Source organism: Neolamprologus multifasciatus, chromosome 9, assembly GCF_963576455.1.
Source record: "Neolamprologus multifasciatus chromosome 9, fNeoMul1.2, whole genome shotgun sequence".
NCBI classification, from domain to species: Eukaryota; Metazoa; Chordata; class Actinopteri; order Cichliformes; family Cichlidae; genus Neolamprologus; species Neolamprologus multifasciatus.
In genome coordinates, this window is record NC_140447.1 from 9,558,037 (window position 1) to 9,579,198 (window position 21,162).

General features: G+C 40.3%; 3 protein-coding genes across 7 annotated transcripts in view; 1 reads left to right on the top strand and 2 right to left on the bottom strand.

Annotated features, from left to right (window-relative positions):
- LOC146510992 (WD repeat-containing protein 37-like) overlaps nucleotides 1–389 on the bottom strand; it is a 31,189-nt gene extending 30,800 nt beyond the window's left edge. Inside the window, exon 1 of one of the 2 annotated variants that reach the window (XM_085172483.1) lies at nucleotides 277–389. The gene's annotated coding sequence lies outside the window, so the exon portion shown is untranslated. Of the gene's footprint in view, nucleotides 1–193 lie in introns of both variants that reach the window. The other variant, XM_085172485.1, reaches the window with a different exon arrangement.
- On the top strand, nucleotides 80–7,885 carry idi1 (isopentenyl-diphosphate delta isomerase 1). Of its 3 annotated transcripts, none has more exons than XM_085172516.1 (7): nucleotides 80–109; nucleotides 1,926–2,080; nucleotides 2,769–2,941; nucleotides 3,035–3,127; nucleotides 3,232–3,362; nucleotides 3,467–3,571; nucleotides 5,336–7,885. In XM_085172516.1, the coding sequence occupies exons 1-7, from the start codon at nucleotides 95–97 to the stop codon at nucleotides 5,546–5,548; spliced, it is 885 nt and encodes a 294-aa protein (XP_085028642.1). In that variant the 5' UTR covers nucleotides 80–94; the 3' UTR covers nucleotides 5,549–7,885. The 3 variants fall into 3 exon arrangements, with proteins under 3 accessions (XP_085028642.1, XP_085028645.1, XP_085028643.1); XM_085172519.1 differs by having other exon boundaries at nucleotides 97–171; XM_085172517.1 differs by having other exon boundaries at nucleotides 109–214.
- LOC146510994 (copine-3-like) lies at nucleotides 7,699–19,029 on the bottom strand. 2 transcript variants are annotated; one of them, XM_085172479.1, is made up of 17 exons: nucleotides 18,881–19,029; nucleotides 18,165–18,313; nucleotides 17,643–17,822; nucleotides 17,183–17,257; nucleotides 17,025–17,096; nucleotides 16,856–16,936; nucleotides 14,332–14,421; nucleotides 13,510–13,608; nucleotides 13,293–13,379; nucleotides 13,159–13,218; nucleotides 12,933–13,066; nucleotides 12,698–12,752; nucleotides 12,478–12,529; nucleotides 12,219–12,352; nucleotides 10,522–10,758; nucleotides 9,702–9,814; nucleotides 9,015–9,151 (listed from the first exon to the last, which is right to left on the bottom strand). In XM_085172479.1, exons 2-16 carry the CDS (start codon nucleotides 18,294–18,296, stop codon nucleotides 9,704–9,706), a joined length of 1,599 nt encoding a protein of 532 aa, XP_085028605.1. In that variant the 5' UTR covers nucleotides 18,297–18,313; nucleotides 18,881–19,029; the 3' UTR covers nucleotides 9,015–9,151; nucleotides 9,702–9,703. The 2 variants fall into 2 exon arrangements, with proteins under 2 accessions (XP_085028604.1, XP_085028605.1); XM_085172478.1 differs by lacking the exon at nucleotides 9,702–9,814 and having other exon boundaries at nucleotides 7,699–9,151.
- Nucleotides 19,030–21,162: the final 2,133 nt, after the last annotated feature.

Genomic DNA, 21,162 nt, shown 5'->3' on the forward strand with positions numbered 1-21,162 from the left:
ACGTATATTATTTGTGCACTCTACTTCCGTGTAACGTAGACCGTGTTTGCACTTTGTTAGCCAATGAGCTGTCACGCGGCTGGGAGGACAACGAATGAAAAGCCGTGAGGTTAGTAACTGGAAGCGCTAGTCGTTCCGACAGACTGCGCCCTAAAACACCGTCGAAACACGGTAAAAGACGTGATTTGCAAACCTTAAAGAAAGTACAGCTTTCGTGAGTAATTCAATGCTTTGTCGCTTTCTCCGTAGCGTGTATATACAACAGCCGGTGCATACTTATGTTCAGTTGACAGAAGCCTGGGTGGCGCAGATGTGCTGTGCAGTGGTCAGATGGCGTGTTGACAGTCGGGGCTTGGAGGAAAACATGAAACAGAGTCTACTGGAACGGAGCTGTTGGGTCGTAACCATTTTCAGCTTAGACCTTAAAGTTGTTTTATGCAATTGAATTTTAACTTGGAGTGTTTGGGGATTTGTACTTCACTTCTTGTTTGCTCCTTTATTCCTTTTATTTTGTGTGGCCACTATTAAAAATATGAGTTACCAGGTAGAATAAATGTTAGATGGATTCATTGCACCATCTTGTGGTACAACTTGGTATTGCCCTTCTTTCTTCACCTTCTCTTGATAGCTTTAGTGAACAGGTAACGAAGGTTTTGACGATGAAAATTTAAAATAAGTAACTTTAATGTTTTATTAATACATAACTATACTTGATTAATATAACGCAATCATACTTGTGTTTGCATAAACTTTGGAGTAGTTTATTCCTATACCATGTTCCTATATATATATATATATATTATTATTATTATTTATTTTATTTTTTTTATCAAAGTTGCATCATCAAAATATGTCCTCCTCACTGAATTAAATATATGTAATATGATGCAGTTCCATTATAAATGCAGGGCCAGACTGTCACAAGTTGTTCCGGTTGCCTTTTAAAGATGGCTGTCTGTATATTTATAAGCATATATGCATAGTACACTTATGGAGAGGTGTAGCCACAGTTATAAAAGTGCAAAAATGTCTCTGTTAGATTGCAGAGGCAAAACAAGAGAGGCATTTTCCTGGGTGTAGAAGTGGATCACTAGCACAATAGCCTCATCACATTTTCATTTTATTTGTTTTGCCAGTTTTGAGTAGAGCCATGCTTTAAAGCTAGCTGTACACCTGGTGAATCACCTTGTACTGGTTTCAAAGAGACATGCTTCCCAAAATCTGACCGTATCGGCTCAGTGTCCTCCTGGTTACCGTGATTGCTTCTGCAACAATCATACGAATAATTAGTTGGAATGATTAATGGAGCTTGAACTGCATTAACTTACCGGAAATGTAGGTGTTTGAGAGTTTCACTACCGAATTGTATGAGTTAGTGTAACTTACAGTCAAAACAGATCAGTAGAATTCAGTTGAAGGGACATAGTGGGCTTGATAAGCGAGCCTGCACCTTGGAGGCCTGCATGTGCATCCCCAGTGACAACACTGCTGGAGAAAGTCTTGTTATGTACGAGTAGCAGACTCAGACTCAAAGTAATATACTAGATTTAGTTATCAGGTAAGGACAAACACCTGGAAAAAAGAACACTTATTACAGTTCTTTGATCCCGTCACTGGCCTTTGGTTAGGCCTTGTATTAAGTTCTATGGCTTTCCTATATGGATGTAACATGAACTGCACTTGATCTAAAACAGGAACCTTAATGCTATAAAATCGCGTGTTTGAACAGCACTTGATAGCCGAGCTCTCTCTCTCTTGTGTCATTGTAAGTTAAATATATCTGAATTATAGAGTGGTGGTAATCTCGCAGAATAACCTTGTCAAGAAGCGTGATTTAACCTTCCGATCCCGACCCACTGCGATCCTGGCCGTTTTTTCACCGACCACACCCACGGTCCCCGTGATTGGTTTTCTGTTTCTCTCAGGCCATGGCGCGGGCTGTGTGGGCGGTCCTCCGGATGCTATCCAGGGAGGGAGCCGCTGTGCTGAAATCAAACGCACCTTGTTCTACCACAGGAGCTTTGCGGCGATCCAGACCTGCGTGCGCAGCTGTTACTACCTGCGGCAGAGCGATATCCAGGTAAGATGGAAGGACGTAGGTTTCTGAAACAGGCCCAAAATACTGAGTTTAAAAGCCAGCTAACAGTTAAGCTTATTAGCCGTAAACAGGAAGTAACGCTGTTTTTTGGGCTATTGATAGCTGAGTGCCGCAGCGCGTTTGTTTGTTTGCTCCGGGTTATCACAGCTACCAACAAAACTCAGGCCAAATTCTGTCTAAAACAAAGTCTTGCACTTGACATAGCTTTACATAAGGGTTAAAGAACACACTGTTATGATCGTGGCTCAAATCCTCAGTATATTGTCGCCAGTACGGCATGCTTTATATGTTTTAGCAGGGGTATTTAGTAAACTTTTGTCTTAATATAAAAGCTATACAGAACTAGCAAGATACCAACGTTTCATGTGTTTCATTGTTTCAAAGAGGGTTTCTTGATCATTTCACGGAGTCTCTTGATTTTGGATTTTCAGTGTTATTGCTATACAATATTCCTTGAGTGTGAATATTGAATCCTAAACTTGGAATAAAACGTAAGGTCCATTTTCTAGAGCTTTCAGAAGCACCTCACAATAATCCTGTTTTCATCTACTGTAAAACTACAGAACAAAATACAACGGTGAAGCCTGTCATTCAAATGAAAAGTGCCATTTAAAAGCCAACACTGATAAATTGGTGAATCATGAACTGTTTGCTACCCTGTGCGCTGCAGTAAAGTCAGACACCTGCAGTCTGCAGCCAGAATGCCCGAAGTAACCACCGATCACCTGGATGAGAAGCAGGTGCAGCTTCTGTCCGAGATGTGCATCCTCATCGACGAGAACGACCTCAAGATCGGAGCGGACACTAAGAAAAACTGCCACCTCAACTCCAACATCGACAAAGGTGCCTGTCTTCCACATTAGGATCCACACAGATCCACACAGGTATTGTTCAGCATCACTCATTTCTATGCATGTTGTTTGTTCTTGCCAACAGGTTTGCTGCACAGAGCTTTCAGCGTCTTTATTTTCAACAGCGAGGAGAAGCTGCTTTTACAGCAGAGGTCTGACGCCAAAATCACTTTTCCAGGTCGGTCTCACTATTTTTAAATTCTCCTGCGGTCTCCTCAGAGGCTAAGCAGTATTTATAGGTTTTAACAATCCTCTGTGTCTGTGTGTGTGTTTTTTGTGCAGGCTGCTTCACAAACACATGCTGTAGTCATCCTCTACACACAGACAGTGAGCTGGAGGAGAAGGATGTGTTGGGGGTGAGGAGAGCTGCTCAGAGGAGACTCGGCGCAGAGCTGGGTATTCCCATGGAGCAGGTGTGTGTTTCAATTCTGATTTCCACCCACACTGGAAGAGGATTACTAAGGATTGTGGCAAATCTTTGCTTGTGTGTGATCTCCACTTTCCTGTTTCTCCTCAGGTGACTCCAGATGAAATGACATACCTAACAAGAATCCATTACAAGGCCCAGTCCGATGGGGTTTGGGGAGAACATGAGATTGACTACATCCTTTTTGTGCAGAAGGTAGTGCTGTAGTATCTGTTAGATACAAATGCAGTGGATGTAAATGGTGTGCATGACCCTCAAAGCTTTTCCCCTGTGTTATGTGCATACAACCTGCACAGTTCAGTTGAAAAACATTCAAAACTGTTATGGGAAAAAATCTAAAAGACAAAAAATGGACAATAAGCTGCTTGCATAAGCATGCACACATTTAAACTAAAACTTTGTTGAAGCAACTTTTTATTTAATTACAGCATTTACCCTTTTTAGGTAAGAATCCATCAGCATGGCACATCTTGATTTGGCTACATTTGCCCACTCTTCCTTGTAAAAGTGCTCCAGCTGTCAGATTGTGAGGTCATCTCCTGTGCAAAACTTTCACTAAAAGAAAATATTTCTTATCTTGATCTGGATATATGCTTGGGGTCATTGGAGGTGAAATTCCTCTTCATCTTCAGCTTTCAAGCAGATGACTGAAGGTTTTGAGCCAAAAGCGACTGGTGTTTGGTGTTCATAATTCCCTCCACCTCAAATAAAGCTCCAGTTCCAGCTGATAAAAATCAACTTCTAAGCATGATACCGCCACCACCATGGCAACATGCTTTTGAGAGACTTTAGCATTTTTTTAAATTTTTTTTGCAAATTGTGCCTGGGCTTGGATGTCTTTCTTTGTCAGAGAAGGCTTCCGTCTTGAAACCCTGCCCCATAGTCCACACATATGACAACATACAGGATGTTGTCATATGTAGCACACAACCAGTATATGCCAGAAATACCTGCACATCCTTCAGTACTGCTGTAGGTATCTTGGCAGCCTCCCTTATTGTACGTTTTTAATTATTCATATTTTTCCCCACAACAGATCTGTTTGTTTTTCAGTTGAATTGTGCAGAGGTCGAAGGTCATGTTAATGGTGGGAAAAGATTTGAAAAAAAAATTTTGTGGTCTTGTTTTTTTTAACATCATAAAAACCTGGCATTTTAACAGGGATGTGTACACTTTTATATCCACTGTACTCAGTGATTTTTGTTTTAACCTGAAAGGCTAAATCTACCTTACACAGTGTGCAGGCTTGATGTGACAGCTTCAGTTCACCTGTGTAAATAACAAGCCTTGGCCTGAGTACCTCTGAGTAAATGAGTTGTGCGGATTTAAAAGAATGGCTTCATTTAGGAATATGCTTTATGTACACAGGATGTAATCATTAAGCTCTTCAGACTAACTTGTGGCCACTCTGCAGGACACTGATGTGAGGTGGACCTGCCTCAGGTGAAACTGCTCTAATGTGTGTGTTTGTGACTGGCATGCAAAAATTAAAATGCACATATATTAGGTGCATGTTAGCTCAGTGAGTCACTGACCACAATCATACAACTGAATATTATCACCTTAAATTTTAAGGTGTTCTACAGATACGGGTACAATTTAAAGTTAAGCATGCAAACTGTGACAGCTCACATTAAACATGTCCAGTTTTTCCTATAATGAGGTCAGCATATGTGCAAGTAATGGCTCTCTGTATCATATAGAGAGCATCCCTAATGTGGTCTCAAAGGCATACAGCTCTGGGTATGAGCACAGAGGCCTCATGTTTACAAGGTGCAGACAATATGAGAGAGCACCGGCTTAGAGGAAGCAGGAATGCAGCAAAAAACATGATTACTCCTGAGCAAATTAACTTTACAGACAGCTGTTAGTGTGTATCTGGATTTCATTCGTCTGTGAGTCTGCCTTTTGTCTATCAGTCATGCATCAAAGACAATCCTTTCTTATGCCTCTCCACAGGATGTGGACTTGAATCCAGACCCCAATGAGATCAAAAGCCACTGTTATGTGAGCAAAGAGGAGCTGAAGGAGATGTTGGAGAAGGCCAAGCGCAAAGAACTGGAGATCACGCCCTGGTTCAGTCTCATTGCAGAGACCTTCCTCTTCACGTGGTGGGACAACCTGCAGAACCTCAAACAGTTCATGGATCACCACAAAATCCACCGAATGTAATTATATCCAGATCCGGCTCCTCTTCCAGCATTTCAAGCTCTTTGATTTATGCAGAACTGACATAAAAAATACAGTCGGCTGAACTGCTGGAGAACTGAAAATAAACCTCCACTCAAGATGTGAGGTTTCCACTAGCTACTTTGGAGAAGTTGAAGAGCTTCAGCACTGTAACGCAAAGTAAAGAATGTCTTAGTCATGTGATCTATAAGGTGATTTATGTAGGTTTGTAGCACTGAGATGCATCCATCTTCACTGTAGATCAGACGTTTGCTGTAGTGCTCACGTGTCATGTTTCAGGCAATAGTTCAGATAAGCTGGGTTCACAGCCTGAGCAGAAGGTGATGTCAGCAGGAAATGTGACACTAAATAAGAACAGCTCCACAAAGGCAGTAACCTATTTTTATATAATAATGTGAAGTGCCTGATTATAGGTCGTTAGCCTGAGGGGATTAGTATCTCTAAGTCACAACTGCTATCACTCTGCATTGTTGACAGTGACATCAGTGAACAAGCTGTATCTTTGTACACTTTTACACAATAAAGTATTTGTGTGATCTTTGCACGAGCATTTATTTTTGAATTTTAGTCTCAATTGATTGATTCACTAATAGCTGAATAATACCTTGACTGATATTATGTGGTAATAATTTCGGTAAGTTGTACAGTTTATATCAAGTCAAGCTTTTTGAAACCAGACCTCAACTGAGAGGCCAAGGGAGAAATTATACGGTGGTGATTTGGCAATATCATGGGAGGTCTGCCCTTAAGTATACTTTGCTTTATCATTTCTTTGCCTCACGGGGGGAATGTAACTCACAAAGTGAACGTGTTATTCATTAAGACTTAAATCTAGAGAAATCTGATATGTGAATATTTCTTTTTAGCTGAAATCCTGTAATTGGTGATTCTTGAATCATATTTACTTTGTGGACAGAAAAACACCTTTGTAGACTGTCTGGGGTCACTTTTCTTAATGTGGAACTTTTGTGGAATATTTCAACACTGAATTATCTGCTTTTAGTTTAGTATTTAACAACTGAAAACATTATGGCAACACTGAGAAGACAAATCATTAGGAGTGTGTTGTCAGAGGTGTACGTGTTGCCGTCTTAGTACTCTTTCTGTAGGAAAACTTCAAAAAGCTGACTCAGTTCTTGTCTGAGGTACAGACCAGGAATAACGGAAATACGATCCTCCCACCCACCAGGGAATCGCTCCCAGCTGTAGGTTCACCTCCTCCTGCTGAACTCAAAGAGCAGTAAAAAAAAGTCTAATGTAGAATCAATATTTCTGTGATTCTTTAAATAGGTTTAAAAGATCATTCTTATAACTTTATTCTACAAAACACCTAAACTCCTCCGCATGGTTTGAAGTTACATTCAAACTCTTAAAGAGAAGCAGCAGGTAACGCATAGCTCCGAAATGCTCACTACACAGGAAGTGGTGACAGAGGTAGTTCCCTGCATCCTGCAGGGCTTCTGGGAGCTGCCTCCTCGCCCTCTCTTGAGCATGGCCTCCTAGAGTCTGAGCAACTCTCCACCAGTGTCACAAAGGCCATACAGACACTCATTATAAGCTCTGAATTGGGTGGGGAAAAAGCATGAATCTTAAACTGGAACTGAAGAAAAATGATAAAAGATATTGAAAAGATAAACTCAAGCTGAATAGCACGATGTCTTGGCTTGAATGTTTTTTCTAAGTTGTTTTTTTGTACAGAGGAACATTCACATGAGACATAACAAGAAAGACAGGACTATAAAGCTGTAAAGGACAGAATAGATGGGGCATAGACAGCTAGGTACTGGGGTGCAATCAATGGAAAATTGATAGCAATAAACTTTATCCTGACATATATGTTCAGCTGCAAACAAACAAACATGGAAATAAATACATTCTCAAATATAAACATACATATGTACCTGTGCACATGCACACACCCATGCATTTATAAACATATTTCTTCAGTATACACATATACACACACGTATACTGTGGGCATTAGAAAGAATGCATTTTCAGGGCACTTCCCACTGGCTTTAGTTTGCAGAGTTGATCAACATCCTAAACTAAGCTGTGGAATTAATTGTAGTAGGAACATTAGTAGAAACAGAAATGGCTTCAACTTTACTGTGTGCATGAGAAATAAACAGTTTCTAGTTCTTTGTAAGGGTTAAATGATGTTCTGATTTAATTTGTTTGAATAAAATAGGCTTTATTTGCATGCTTAATGCACAATGAAGGCACAGTTCCCACTTCTTTCAGACCACAAAGCAGATGAAACGTGATACATTTGTTTCATTGTAAAACCATATAAAAACAAAAAGGTAAAAACATACATGTACATGACTAGGACCTGACCCATTTATCACCCGAACAATGTTAGCTGTTTGCCAATCCTTCAGTATCAGGTAAAGAAGTTACGGTAGATATGCCCTTGAAACATGCAGCTTTCCTGTTGGCAGCGCGTATGTTTGGAAAGCCACAAAGCAAGCAAAGGTGGGCAGAGTAAACAAGGTAAGAGAAGAAAAAACAAAAAAGTGTGCCTATATATCAAAGTATCAGATTATTAAACTCACCAAATATTGTTATCGATCTTAAAAACTACTGTATCAGTCAGACTCTATATATGACTAACGATCAGTCCTGAGTTTGGTTTCTACTGTGCGAGCATGTTTAATACTGATTTATGTTCCTCTTAGTTGTTGGTCCAGTTGAAGGAATGATCCCGTGGTAACTTTGCTAATCTTCATCCAAGTGATAAAGTATCCTAGATGTAGCTGACACAAAACTAGAAACTGGCATTATACATTCCAGTTATCACAACATCATTTCAGAATAATACTCTGGGTTTGGCATTTCATTCTAATTAAACAGAATAATAGTTTTGCTATAAATGTGCAATAATGCCACAGCTTTTAGAAGAAGCTCCACGTGCCAAAAACAACAAGAATAAACATGTGGTATGATGCTATCAAAAGATAATCTATATTATTTTACATTTTACCTCCATCCATCCATTTTTTTCCGCTTATCTGGGGCCGGCTCGTGGGGGCAGCAGCCTAAGCAGAGAAGCCCAGAACTCCCTATTCAACATTTTACCTAATTTTTATAATTTGGTTCTGGAGCCAACAAACACGCATTAAAAAAAAGAAATCTATCACACTGCTTTGCAGTGTTTTATCTTGTAAATCTGAATATCCTGTTATTCAGTAAATCTTACATTAACACTAAAGCCTTAAATCTTAGTGTGGGTTATCTTGCAGTTGCTTTAGAATTCACTGTAATCTCAAAAGCACCGAGCCTGTTTTAGCATCTAAAAGCAATAACAAATTATTCAACCTAGGAGAGTGATTGTGTAGGATGTGTATTTTCTTTTATGTCAGTGTGGTGATTGCATAATGTGAGGAAGCTATGAGGTGATCTATAGTTGTTGGAGATGAGATGAGTCTGCTACACAGTGCCTGCAGGGTTGGTTGCAGGGTTGGTTGCAGGGTTGGTTGCAGGGTTGGAGTTGGGTGGACTCAGTTTCATGGTATTAAAAAAATCCACCAGCTGACCTGGTACTTCAGCCAGCACGGTCTTTGCCAGCGCTTCCTTCGGTGCCTGAGGAGCAAAAAGAGTTAAGTCAAAAACAGTGAAGAGGAAAATAATTCTACATGTTTTTAACTGATTCCTTGCGCGAGTATTGAACACAGCAAGGAGAGAGTCGTGGAAATGAAGAGAGCTTAAAGGAAAATTCCACACATTTTAATAAACATTGCATTTCAGATGTTATCTTGACACTTTCTGAGGCTGTAATTATGTCAAACTCCAGCAGAGATGATTATACTTTTGAGGCCGGTGGTAGATAAACATTAATCAAAACCTACTAAAACACTCCTGGACCGATCAAAGATTTGCTCAACTGCTTATCACTTTAACAACAAAGTGCCGCTTTAACAGCGTTACGTAAATAGAGGAATTTTCCTTTAATATAAGTTAGAGTGCCACCAGTGCCTTTAACCAGAGCCACAGATCCTCAGACAGTACGACAGACTTTGTTGTACCAGACTGATGATGAATCGCATGCAGTGATTCATTGTTGCAGTTTTTCGTGCAGGTGAAGGAGAAGTTAGATGAAAGCAGGGTTTATGACTTAAGATTTCTGAGGTACCCCTATGAAGGACTAGGATCTTGGGGAGGCTTCAGTTTCAATGAACTGAAGAAGGAGGTCACTTGCTGAGGTAACTCGGCCAATACGCTTTGGGCAAGAGCCTGGCTGGGCGCCTGAAAAGAAATGGATAAAACAAAGCAAAGAGATAAGCTAAAGCTGTTTTCACACATGCACTGTAGCTCTGCATGTTTCCAGACTTTACACAGGTTGTGGTAATGCATGTGTCTCAGTCAGACTGGACATTAAACGGCCGTCAGCCTCCCGGCTCTCTTTTAACAACGCACTCATGTGGGAAGAGCCCATGAAACCTCCTCTCCTACACCAAACAGCATATTTCACTGGCATGAAATGTAAGGCTCCAGTGAGGCAGCCCATAGAGTGGACTACACGAAACAGAGACCCAGCATTAGCACAACCAACTTGGGACTTACATGGTGTAAGTGTGGGTTTGCCCCGCCTACACAACCCCACAGTTCACCCACACTTTCCCACTGTGGGCCCACATGGGCATTGTTGGACATTCTCTGGTTGTCCTAACATGTTTCCCGCAACATTTCATGTGTGAAAACAGCTTAGATGATTTTTAGGCTGAGGCGCAGGCAATCCCTCACTTTGGATATATATGATTAACTGGTATTGGCTCGAGAAACACTCTGCTCCGTTTAGTTTGTAATTTTAATGTCAGCTTAGAAAAAAAACAAAAAACAAAGTACATGCAATGAGGACAGAAAAATCAGGGGGACACCCAAAGCTAACAGCATCCAGAAACCTGGTACATATAGATATATAACAAAAACTTGATGTTTTTACTGTCACTTACATTTTGAAACTGCCTGAATGGTACAAACTGGACAATGTCTCTCATGGCAGCCTCGCCAGTGAGAGAGCGCAAACGACCATCGTCTCCATCCAGGAACTCCATGGCACTGAAGTCCGCCCCTCCAACCCCGACGATGATGATAGACATGGGCAGGCGAGATGCGTTGACGATAGCGTTGCGCGTCTCGTCCATGTCCGTGATCACTCCATCAGTGATGATCAGGAGAACAAAGTATTGCTGTGAATCATCAGGACAACAGGAACAAAAAAAGCAGCATTTTTGAGTTTGCTTGCTCCAAAAGCAAATGTTTTTGCAAGGTTTTCAAGTTGAGTGCTAAGACTTTAACACACTATGATGTTACTGAACCGATGACTAAACATATGAATTTGTAGACTGCACTACTCATGACATTACTAATATCTCTTACTCTTCAGTGCAGGCTCATATCCCATGTGGAATATCGCAAATGCTCACAGAGTTGTACAGTAAAAGGTAACCTACTAGGCTCATATCCTTCTGATCCATAATGTTATTCTTGGACTTTGCCAGAGTAGCTTTGCATTATTCACAGCATAGAACAACCCCTATTTATCTTATACCAGTCCTTGGTGCTAGAGCAGGGCGATATGACCAAAAATATTTATCACGATATACATTTGAAATTTTGCAGTAACGATATAACTGACACTAGACAAAATGCTTTACAACTCCACAACTTTATTAGTGCAAAAAACCCCATCAATGTTTTTTCACTTAAACAAGCAGCTGTTTTTTTATGTGCATTACAGTTATATGAAAATTTAACAGTGCAAATTCCTTGCTGACAGTTCAACCAAAAGGCATTTCCAGTGGAAATTGGCCGACATATCCTCAGCATAACCATGTACAATATCCACAAAACTTAAAAAGAGGTTATACACACACACAATACGGTAATATTATGTTGAAGCACAGTACGTATCACTCCGCGGGGCGCCTAACTACGACAGCCGTAATGCTCCGACAATCCATCAAGCGGTGCGGGTTCATTGCTTAGCAAAGTCGTACTAAAACATTTGAAAGGTTTTCGATTTTATGTACCACATAAAATTGTTTCGAGGTCAGTAAACACAACCAGAATTCATACATAAGGCACACGGGGGTATAAGGGGCACTGTCGATTTTCAGAAAAATCAAAGGATTGATTTTAAGTGTGCCGTATTTTCCAAACAACACAGTAATAACAACGGCCCGCTAGCATGCTCTACCAAAAAACAGAGCTTTGTTGTGTATCTGACGGACGAAAGCTAAACCAGTTCCACACCACTGAAGTTGCAGCATTTTTATAAACCAATTCTGGTTCATCTGTTTCATTTAACGATCCACTTTCGCTCTTCTCATTCTGCGTCGTCGCCATGTGCGTATGTAAACATAGGCACTGCGCATGTGCGTTTTACCCATATTCTATCGTGATATTTCATTTTCCTATCGTTGCCCAAAATTACACCGGTATTACTGTGAACGGTATGATATAGCCCAGCCCTACTTGGTGCAGTCCCTCAGTTCATCCACTGGGTGGGGTTGTATGTTAAGCACGCATCAATCTCTTATTTTGTCAATTGTAGATGGTCCGCATGTTAAAGCATTAAATTAAATTTCAAATATGAAACTGAAAGCCCTTGCCTACAGTGAGGGAGCTGAAGAGGTGAAATACTCACAGCTGCAGTGGTCTGCTGGATGGCTTGCTTTGCAAAGCGGGCCACATGGTTGATAATCGGGGAGAAATTGGTGGGACCGTACAGTTTGACTTGCGGCAGGCAGCTTCTGTAGGCTTCAACCACACCTTCAATACCTACACACACCCATACAGACACCATTGATTAAACACACTACGAACTGAGAACTACAGTGTACTAGGGTGCATGTGTATAGTAAGTAATGAAACATCAGCTCCACTGCATTTATCTGTAAACACACCTGCACAATATGGATTTGATGGGTTGAAATTGAGCGGAAACTCATGGGAAACCTGTAACACAACAGAATATAACAGAGAAAAATCAGCAAATTAGAGCAAACATCACAGGTTCACAGTGTGATCTAACAATGTCAAAGCACAATCTACAGTATGGTAACAAACAAAAAACTGTCTTATGTGGTGTGGAAATGTCTCATTTCATATAAACAGAAACTTTACCTGCCATGTGGGTGGAATCTGGGCTCCAAAGCCAAATGCAGGAAACATCTTATCACTAAACATGAAAGACAAACCAAAAGCTTATTTGAATTATGAGCCATAGATTGCATTGCCAATAAGTTGATACAGTTATCAGCCAAGTTAAATGAGTCCCTATCATACAACTCTACTTAAGTAGCTTTAAATATCTCATAGTTTACACTAATAATATCAGGTATGTGAAATATATTCCTACCTGTCATAGTCCTGGATGACATTACCCACTGACCAGATTGCAGTGAGATACTCATTAACACCCTGGGGACTAATGTAATGCAGAGACTGGGGTGACCGAGGATCCCCGTTGGAACCTGTGAAGTCAACGGCCACCTATTGGCAAACATGCAGGTGAAGCTATAGAAAACCTTACTGCAAAGATGAATGAATGAAAACGGGAAAGAAACAGAGAAGACGAGACTCACAGTGAAGTTAATCTGACAGCCTCCCATAATATAATCCAAGAAGGTATACTCCTTCACCACCTGGAACAAATATACTGGTCATCAAGTCAGTTTAAAAAGCAAAAACAAAACAACAACAAAAATCAGTATCACACCTGGCACAGCTTTACGCTCACAACACCAGAGTTCTTGTAGCCTTTCTTCTTCTGTTTCTTTTTACTGTTGATGCATTCAAACTCTGCCTGCAAGAATAAAACCACAGTAAAGGCCACATTCTGTTGCAACTTCAGAGACCAAAGGGCAGTTTTAGCCATCAACTCAAACACAGTGTAGAAATGTTTGAGCTGCCCACATATTGCAGTACTCTCATACCGGAGAAGTGTGTGAGGCTTCTTGGAGGCGTCTCATTGTCGTCTCAAAGACTCCAATAAGATCATGTGACCCGTCATTGTCGTAGTCGTAACACTCAACCTGAAAACGGGCAAAAACATTTGGTCGTGATCGAGTTAAACTGGAGGGGAAAATCTTCCATTAAGGGTCAGTTCACCCAAAGTAGAAGTAATAAATAACCAGACTTTGCTAAGAATACTTTCTCTATGGAAATGGGATTATTCTCAGTAACTAGGAGGCCTCCGAATAAAAACTAAAAATATCCGCAGTGCTGGATGCCATTATAGACAAATGAGAAAAGGTTTGGTGAAGTTCCTCTCTGCAGACAAACAAAACAGAAGAAACAAACAACATGCAAAGGTAACACTCAAATGAACACTTTGTACTCCACGTGTTCTTGAAGAGAGGCGGACAGTAAAATGACTGGACTTGTATGTGTTGCTTTTTACGAATGGTAAACTTGATAAAAGTGGCAAGCACCTTGCAGAGACACCGCCTTGTTCCCAATCTGCTCCTTTCACGCACACATCACACAGGAAACGATGGAGAGATGTAAAAATACAAATACTTTGATTCACAAATAACTCACTTGTCCTCTATGGTGGGAAAGTGCTTCCTTCCTGACATGTTTGCTTCAGAGGTTAAAAAAAAATATCATCAAGCTAATTTGTAACACGCTAGTTACTTTGTATGTTTTGAAGTACCACTTACTCCGACAGCTCTAAAGCAGAACAGTGAATTTGAACTCAACAAGAAAAATCAGAGTGATTGTAGGTGCCCAGTGGATTGAAATCATTTACTTACTTTTATTGGCTTCTCCATGTCTCCTCCACAGAGAGACTGCAGAGGGATTCGAAACGGCCTCCATGTTGGATTCAAGTTGTTCTTCACCACCTGAGAAAAACAGTTCATCACAATCAGATACTGCAGAATACTACAAGTCCAGTCGGTCTGGTTTAGTCAACATGTCACTGGAGAAAACGTCAAATATGCTCCTTTTATCACATCTGTGGTTTGTTTGTTTGCTGTGTCACCAACTGGTAGGCTGACATCTTAATAACAACAACGCAAAAACTACAGCTACAGTTTGTTATCCAACAAAGGAAATTTTAGTATCAGAAATACAGTGAGTTCTTGATCAGGTGCTGGGGAGCACATGGAGGAGAAAAAATGTTTTTTCCCCTCTGGAGCTTATTTGGTCTCAAACAAGAGCGCAGTCCTTCCAAGAAAGAAAAGCTATAAATACACCCTCACATTTGGATCAAAACCGGTTTTCAGTATTTGAGAAACAAAGCACAGGCTTAAGTTAATGCCATGTCTCACTGAACAACAACAATATAGAGTCTGGAGCCTGACTCTAAAACAGAGTCAACCCCCTTCTCAAAATGCCAAACTTCAAAATTTTAATTAACAGGTTTACAACCTGGTACGGAAAACTGTTTGTATCAGGCTCTCTAGCTTTTATAATCACTCACCTGTTTGGTTAAGACTTAAAGTTGGGGTGTGGCCTCTTTGACAGGTAGATGAGAAGAGACAGCCTAAAGCCATCTGCTACGCCTCACCTCCACCAAATCCAGTCACTAAACTGGAGTGTTCTGCTGTTAGTGCCTTATGGAACATTTTAATTGTATTATCAGATAAATAATACATCCTGTTGTGAGGTACACACTGCCAAGAGAGACATGTATGTAATTCACCAGTAATTAGCAGCTATGTGTGTCTGAGCAGCTTGCTAACTAAGCTAGTGTTAGCTAATAATAATTGTGCAAAAGCTGTGTTTAACAGTTACACCATCAGAAGTTCCTCTTTTTACCCTGCATATTGAGGGTGAAGAGAAAAATCACTGTTCCTCCATCAGAGAAAAGTTAGTGATAAGGAGAAACTTTGCTCTTCTGCAGATAGTTTTTCGCCATGACTGCCATAATTGATGGGTCATTGCTTTTACTTCCCACATCCTTCTTTCTTCATGATTTCATCCACCTTGATGAGATTCCCAGTTTCAGACACACTGAAGCATCCGCCAGCATAATATTCCCACCACCATGTTTCACTTTGGAGATGACGATGATCTTTGGGTTGTACGCGTCTCCATTCTTTCTCCAATCATAATGATAATGAATTGATACTTCTCGCTGTAGCTCTTGACACTCAGAAATGCTGTGATAACTTTGCACATCCATCTCCTCCTCTGAGAGCATCAACAATTCTTTTCTCAAGTCTAAACTGATTGCTTTCATTTTTGGCACGACGCTTTCTCCAGTGACAGCTCAAACCTCTCCTGATGTTTTTATAGTATGTGTAAATTTAAAGATAGTCTTCCCCTCTTCATTTTACAACCTCTGAACATTAAATAGCTAAAATCACATCATTGCACAGCAATGGTCTGTGCTACAGCTCAATGAAAAGGTCCGTTTATCAGGGTACTAATAATATTGACCCCGGTCATTTTTCGGGAGTAATTCTGTTATTGTGTGCAAATAGAAATAATGTGTCTTCTAAAGAAAACTAATATATTTAGAAGTAGGGCTGTTCGATATAACGATATATATCGGATGACGATATAAAAACATCAATCGTTTCATTTTACGCTATTGTTTGTTTTGTGGTGTCACAAAATAAACTGTTCATGGCAATGTTTTTTCATCGTTTTGATGGTCACTGTAGTGGCTATATTAATTTCTTAAAGTTCTCTCTTTCTCTTATATTTCATATAACCACACTACGGACGGACAAGCGCTTGTTTTTATGCGTTATGGTTAGCAACAACGACGGTAAAACCATCGCGTGTCCGCTTGTTTATGTTCCACATTAACCTTTCACAATAAAGCTCAAGATCCTGTTGAGACTTTTCAAAATAATCTGAATCACGTGAAAGAGCAGATTATTTACGGATGAGAAGTAAAAAAAGACCTTAGACTCTAACGTTAGAACAGGCTTTTCCCTGCAGCACGCCGTGTAATAAATACTCATAAAGAAAACGGCGGCCGTTACAACTTATGTCTAAACATGTATCGTTTCATGCATATGTTAAAACACTCGACTCCAGCTACATGACGCGCAGCTGGAAACACTTCCCGCAAGTCAAGCTGCCCGAGATTCACAGAATTTACAGAAAATGTTACATTTTTGTGATTTATATCGTTATCAGGACGATAGAATATTTTGGTCATATCGCACAGCCCTATTTAGAAGTGCCCTGTTAAAAACACAAAGCACTTGGTTGAATTTTGATCATTTTGTCCTCATCTGTGTATCTAGTTACAACTTTTAGTTCTGTTATTTGGTATCTTTTGGATAGGCAGGAGCAGTGTAAAAGCTTTGTGTTCACCTCTGTTCTGTGAGCCAGCTGCCAGCCCGTTTCTGTCTGCTTGTAGAACTCCAGGTAGGGGTCGGACTTTCCAAACAAATCCTGTGTACGAAAATGAATAAAGGGAATGAGATTAATAATACCTAAAAATGAAGAACGAATTTAAGGGTTGAAGCTGTATCAGCCATACCTTGTTGTCTAGTTTTCTTGCTGCCACTTCAAAATTCACCACCCTATTGTCTTTTATTTCCTCTGCATTGATCTATAACACAATTAAAAATAAATGACTGAGCCAAAAGCAAAACAACACCATCCAACGGTTTATCTGCAGCTTTCTGCATCACTCACTGTGATGGTCCCTTTCCCTGCTGGCGATTTGTTCTTCAACACAAGCGGTCGGGTCAGTTTCTTACTAGATACAACCTAAAAGCAAGCAAAAAAAACATGCACTTTGACAAAGACAATTAGCCACAGCAAACGAATTTGAATGAATAGGCTCAGAATGAAGACAAGAGAATAAATGAGTAATACACAGCAGCCTGCAGACCATTAAGCAAATGACAAATCAAGCATAATGAACACATGAGGTCACTTTACACTGATAAGAGTCGAACCAGCAACTGCTTATCAGGGATGTTAATGCTTCATCTGCAACATGGTAACACTGTAGTGTCCTCTTACAGCAAAGTCCTACCAGTTTTGCACCTGCAAAATCTTGTTTACTTCATTTAACAGAAGTGAATTCTGAAATGTTGAACACTGAAAACCTTCAGCCTTACAAAAAGAGGAAAAGAGAAGGAAACCTTACTTGGCCCAGGGTGCATTCTAGTTCACCCAGGAAGTCATCGTCAGTCAGGTCAATTGTCTTGTTGTCAATGTCATAAACCCCAAACTTCAGCTTTTGCACTATTTCAAAGTAGTAGTCAACGACAAACTTCTTGGAAAACTTTGGGCTGAGACAATTCTGGACTTTCTCTGTGCGACCCACCTGTTAGAAAAGATTGCATCAGTTAGTCAGAGAAAAATTAGTGCTGTGAACTCTTCACAAAGCAGTAGTTTGTATTGAGACACACAGTGAGGAAACAGGAAATTAAAACTATCCCTTCTTTTAACACTGTTAACAATTAACACTGTACTGTAGCTTTTCTCCTACTACAGTGATATAACCGATTGCACCTAGAGAACATGTGGGCTTTCCGATATCCTGTCTTATTAACTTTCCAGTGTAGGGAGAGACTCATAGGAATCCATCTGTTCCTTTCAAAGTTAGTATGGAATGATGATGGTGGGTTTGACACTCAAATCATTTAGACCTGCTAAACACACTGACCTCATACCACTGAGAATCAGAGCTGTTCATTAACAGGACACACAGGGGGTCTGACTTTGAGCCGACGTCTTTGTCCAGGAGGTTGTCACAGGACACAGTCAGCTCCACCCTGGTTACACACTGGGCAGCCATGTCTAACTGGTAATAAACTGGGAAAACAACAACATAGAGGTGTTAAAAAAAGCACATTGCACTACATAGTACTATAAACCCTGATTTAACAGTAAGCGGCTGTGGTAATGTTTAGTGAAGATCGTCCTGAAATACTGACATGTTTGCGTTTGTTTACGTAGGTATACAATTGTGACGCTACTGTTAGCCCTCCCAGCCTCCCTCTAAATGAAACCATTCGTGCAACTAGGCAGTGATGTTGTTCTAACACACAGACGGGTTTGTTTTGGTTTTTGTTTTCGGGAGGATTTTTTTTGCTTCGACATTACGTTTAACTATTAGCGGTCTAATGTTACACTATCCCGTTATGACTAAGGTAGCCAATGAATTCACTTACGTACAATGCTTCTCTGCTGCACAGTGTCTTGGAAAATGTGACACAACCATTAATGCAGTGCAGAGGGTGTGGAGCAGAAAAGCTAAAGAGCACTTTAGACTGCTCGTAGGCTCACAGGGCTAATAAATGCTAACAACTAACTAGGTTAGCTGGTATACCACGTCAACTTCCGCAAAATTAGTATTAGCTAGTTTAAATTCAGGCTTACCTTTGAAAGTGTGAGACGCGTTATGGGACTCACGGAAAGAAAATATTGGCTACTATAACCGACACTGGTAACACTCCCTTGGCACAGTGCTCCTGTAAGGAAAAGTAGCTCCCGTCCGCTTAATCGCGAAACCACGAAACCACGCCCACCAGTTTAAACGAACAGGGGCGTCACCAGGAATCTGTGTGGGGGTGGCTGGGTGGGGGGCTAAGGGCAAGAGGGGAATATATAACCACATATATAAAACCAGTGTAAACTACTTTAAACTAGAGTAAAGCCAAAAAACAAAACACTGGGTACAGTTTTCAAACTCATATGCAGTATTTTGTCCTGCTAATGATCTATTGTGTGAAAAGTGGAGCTGCACAAGAGTTTAAACATACTTTAGTGTTGGATAATGGTTTTGCAAAATATGAAAAAAAACAAACAACCTCTCACTTTTTTTTACTACAGCAGTGGCGGATCTAGAAAATTTTACATTGGGGGTGGCAAAGGAGGGGCAAGAGATCTCGGCAGGGTAGCACATCTTCAGTGAAGTATGTGAAAATCCCCTATGTGTAGATGGAGTCAACAAAATATCCACAAAAATGCTTTAAAACTATTAATTGCATCATTACCTCTTCTAAGGAAACACAGACAATTGCACAAGCAAAATAATTCCAAGAAGACAAACTGGATTGGCACTCTCTGCCATTTGCTTTGTTTCTTTCAAGAAGTTGTATTGTATGGCACATCTCAGTTTGTAAGTCTTGCCATTCAGAGTCATATATGGAGAAATGATCTCACCTATCTATAATGGGAAGGAATATAGAGACTGTAAAGGCATCTTTGCTGTTGACATTTGTTTTCTGTCCAACTGTAGATAAGACTAAGACTATCAGACAGTCTGCTAGATGTTTGTTTTGGTCTTTTTGATTTGGAAATGGTAGAAAGATGGCAACTATTGCATGTTTCAGTGGCTATACGCCACAGCTCATCAAAGCTCTCCTCTTTGAGGCAGTCTTCAAACGTCTGTTGGAGGGCTTCTTTAAGGTCAGCTGCTTTGGCAGGGTCCACATTTATTTACTGGAGCTTCTCAGACAAAATCTTTGTTTCACGTAGAAATTTTCTGAAGACCATAAGGAGTCCCGTGGAGTCAGTCTGAGAGCGTAATCCTCTTGCATCTACAGCATTTTGTGGATTTTCTTCCAGCGCTCTCATTACTGCAGACAACCTGCCAGGAAGGTTTTTATGCGTAGCAAAGCAACAGAACCACCTAGGATCACTCAGTTTTGGTCATTCTTGTGCTGGCCTACCGAACATTTCTTTTTGAATATTAATCTGATTATTGTGAACATGTGAGCCTGACATGAATGTATACAGTCTTTCCAGCAGTGAAAAAACATGCAGCTTCTGCGACATCTTTCACAGAGTCAGCAATGACACGATTTAAACACTGAGCACTGCAGTGAAGATGAAATGCATACATAAAATGTATATTTGGCAACTTCCTTAACTCTTATTTGGACACCAAAGCCCCTGCCACTCACCACTGCAGCCCCATCATTTGGCCCACCACGTTCTCTTTATGTTACATCCCTTACTTCTCCAGACATCAAATGATCTTCTCTCTTAAACTGGAAGAGTTTAAGAGAGAAGATCTTAAACTCAACTCAGTTTTTGTTTTTTATGTCCTTTGTCTTATGTGTCAAAATAGAAAAATGTTAACTTTCTTTAACATTCTTGAGGATTTCCTCACTCACCACTTCAGCTAAACATCCCAGAATCTCCTTTTGAGTGCTTTTGCTGATGTATTTTGCATTTGTGGGACCTTGTGACGGTCGTCTTTTCACTAATGCATCATGTTTGCTCATTAGATCTAAGATCTTAAGGACATTTCTCTGGTTTTGTGAGGTTTCTGTTTCATCATGGCCATGTTCAGAAATGTTTTGAGTGGCTGTCAAAAGCAAAATTTCAGTCAGTTTGAATATAATTCTGATTTTTAATAACTTACTGTTTGTACCATTTCTACCACTCACTGAGAAAACTTGTTTTTGTTGCTCCATGAAGTGTTTTGGGTAATATTTTTAAATGTGGCCGCACTACTGCATGTGATTAATGTATGTACTAAACCTTCAGCAGACATTTAATTCATTACAAACTTATTTGTCTTAAACGTTTTGTGTTAAAACATCACCAGGAGAAACTGATTTCACCTGGAGAAAGTTGGGCTGCTCGGTGGCTTCACTCCGCTGCGTTGCAGACCATCACGTGAGCATTTGATGTTTTTCAGAGACCTAAGA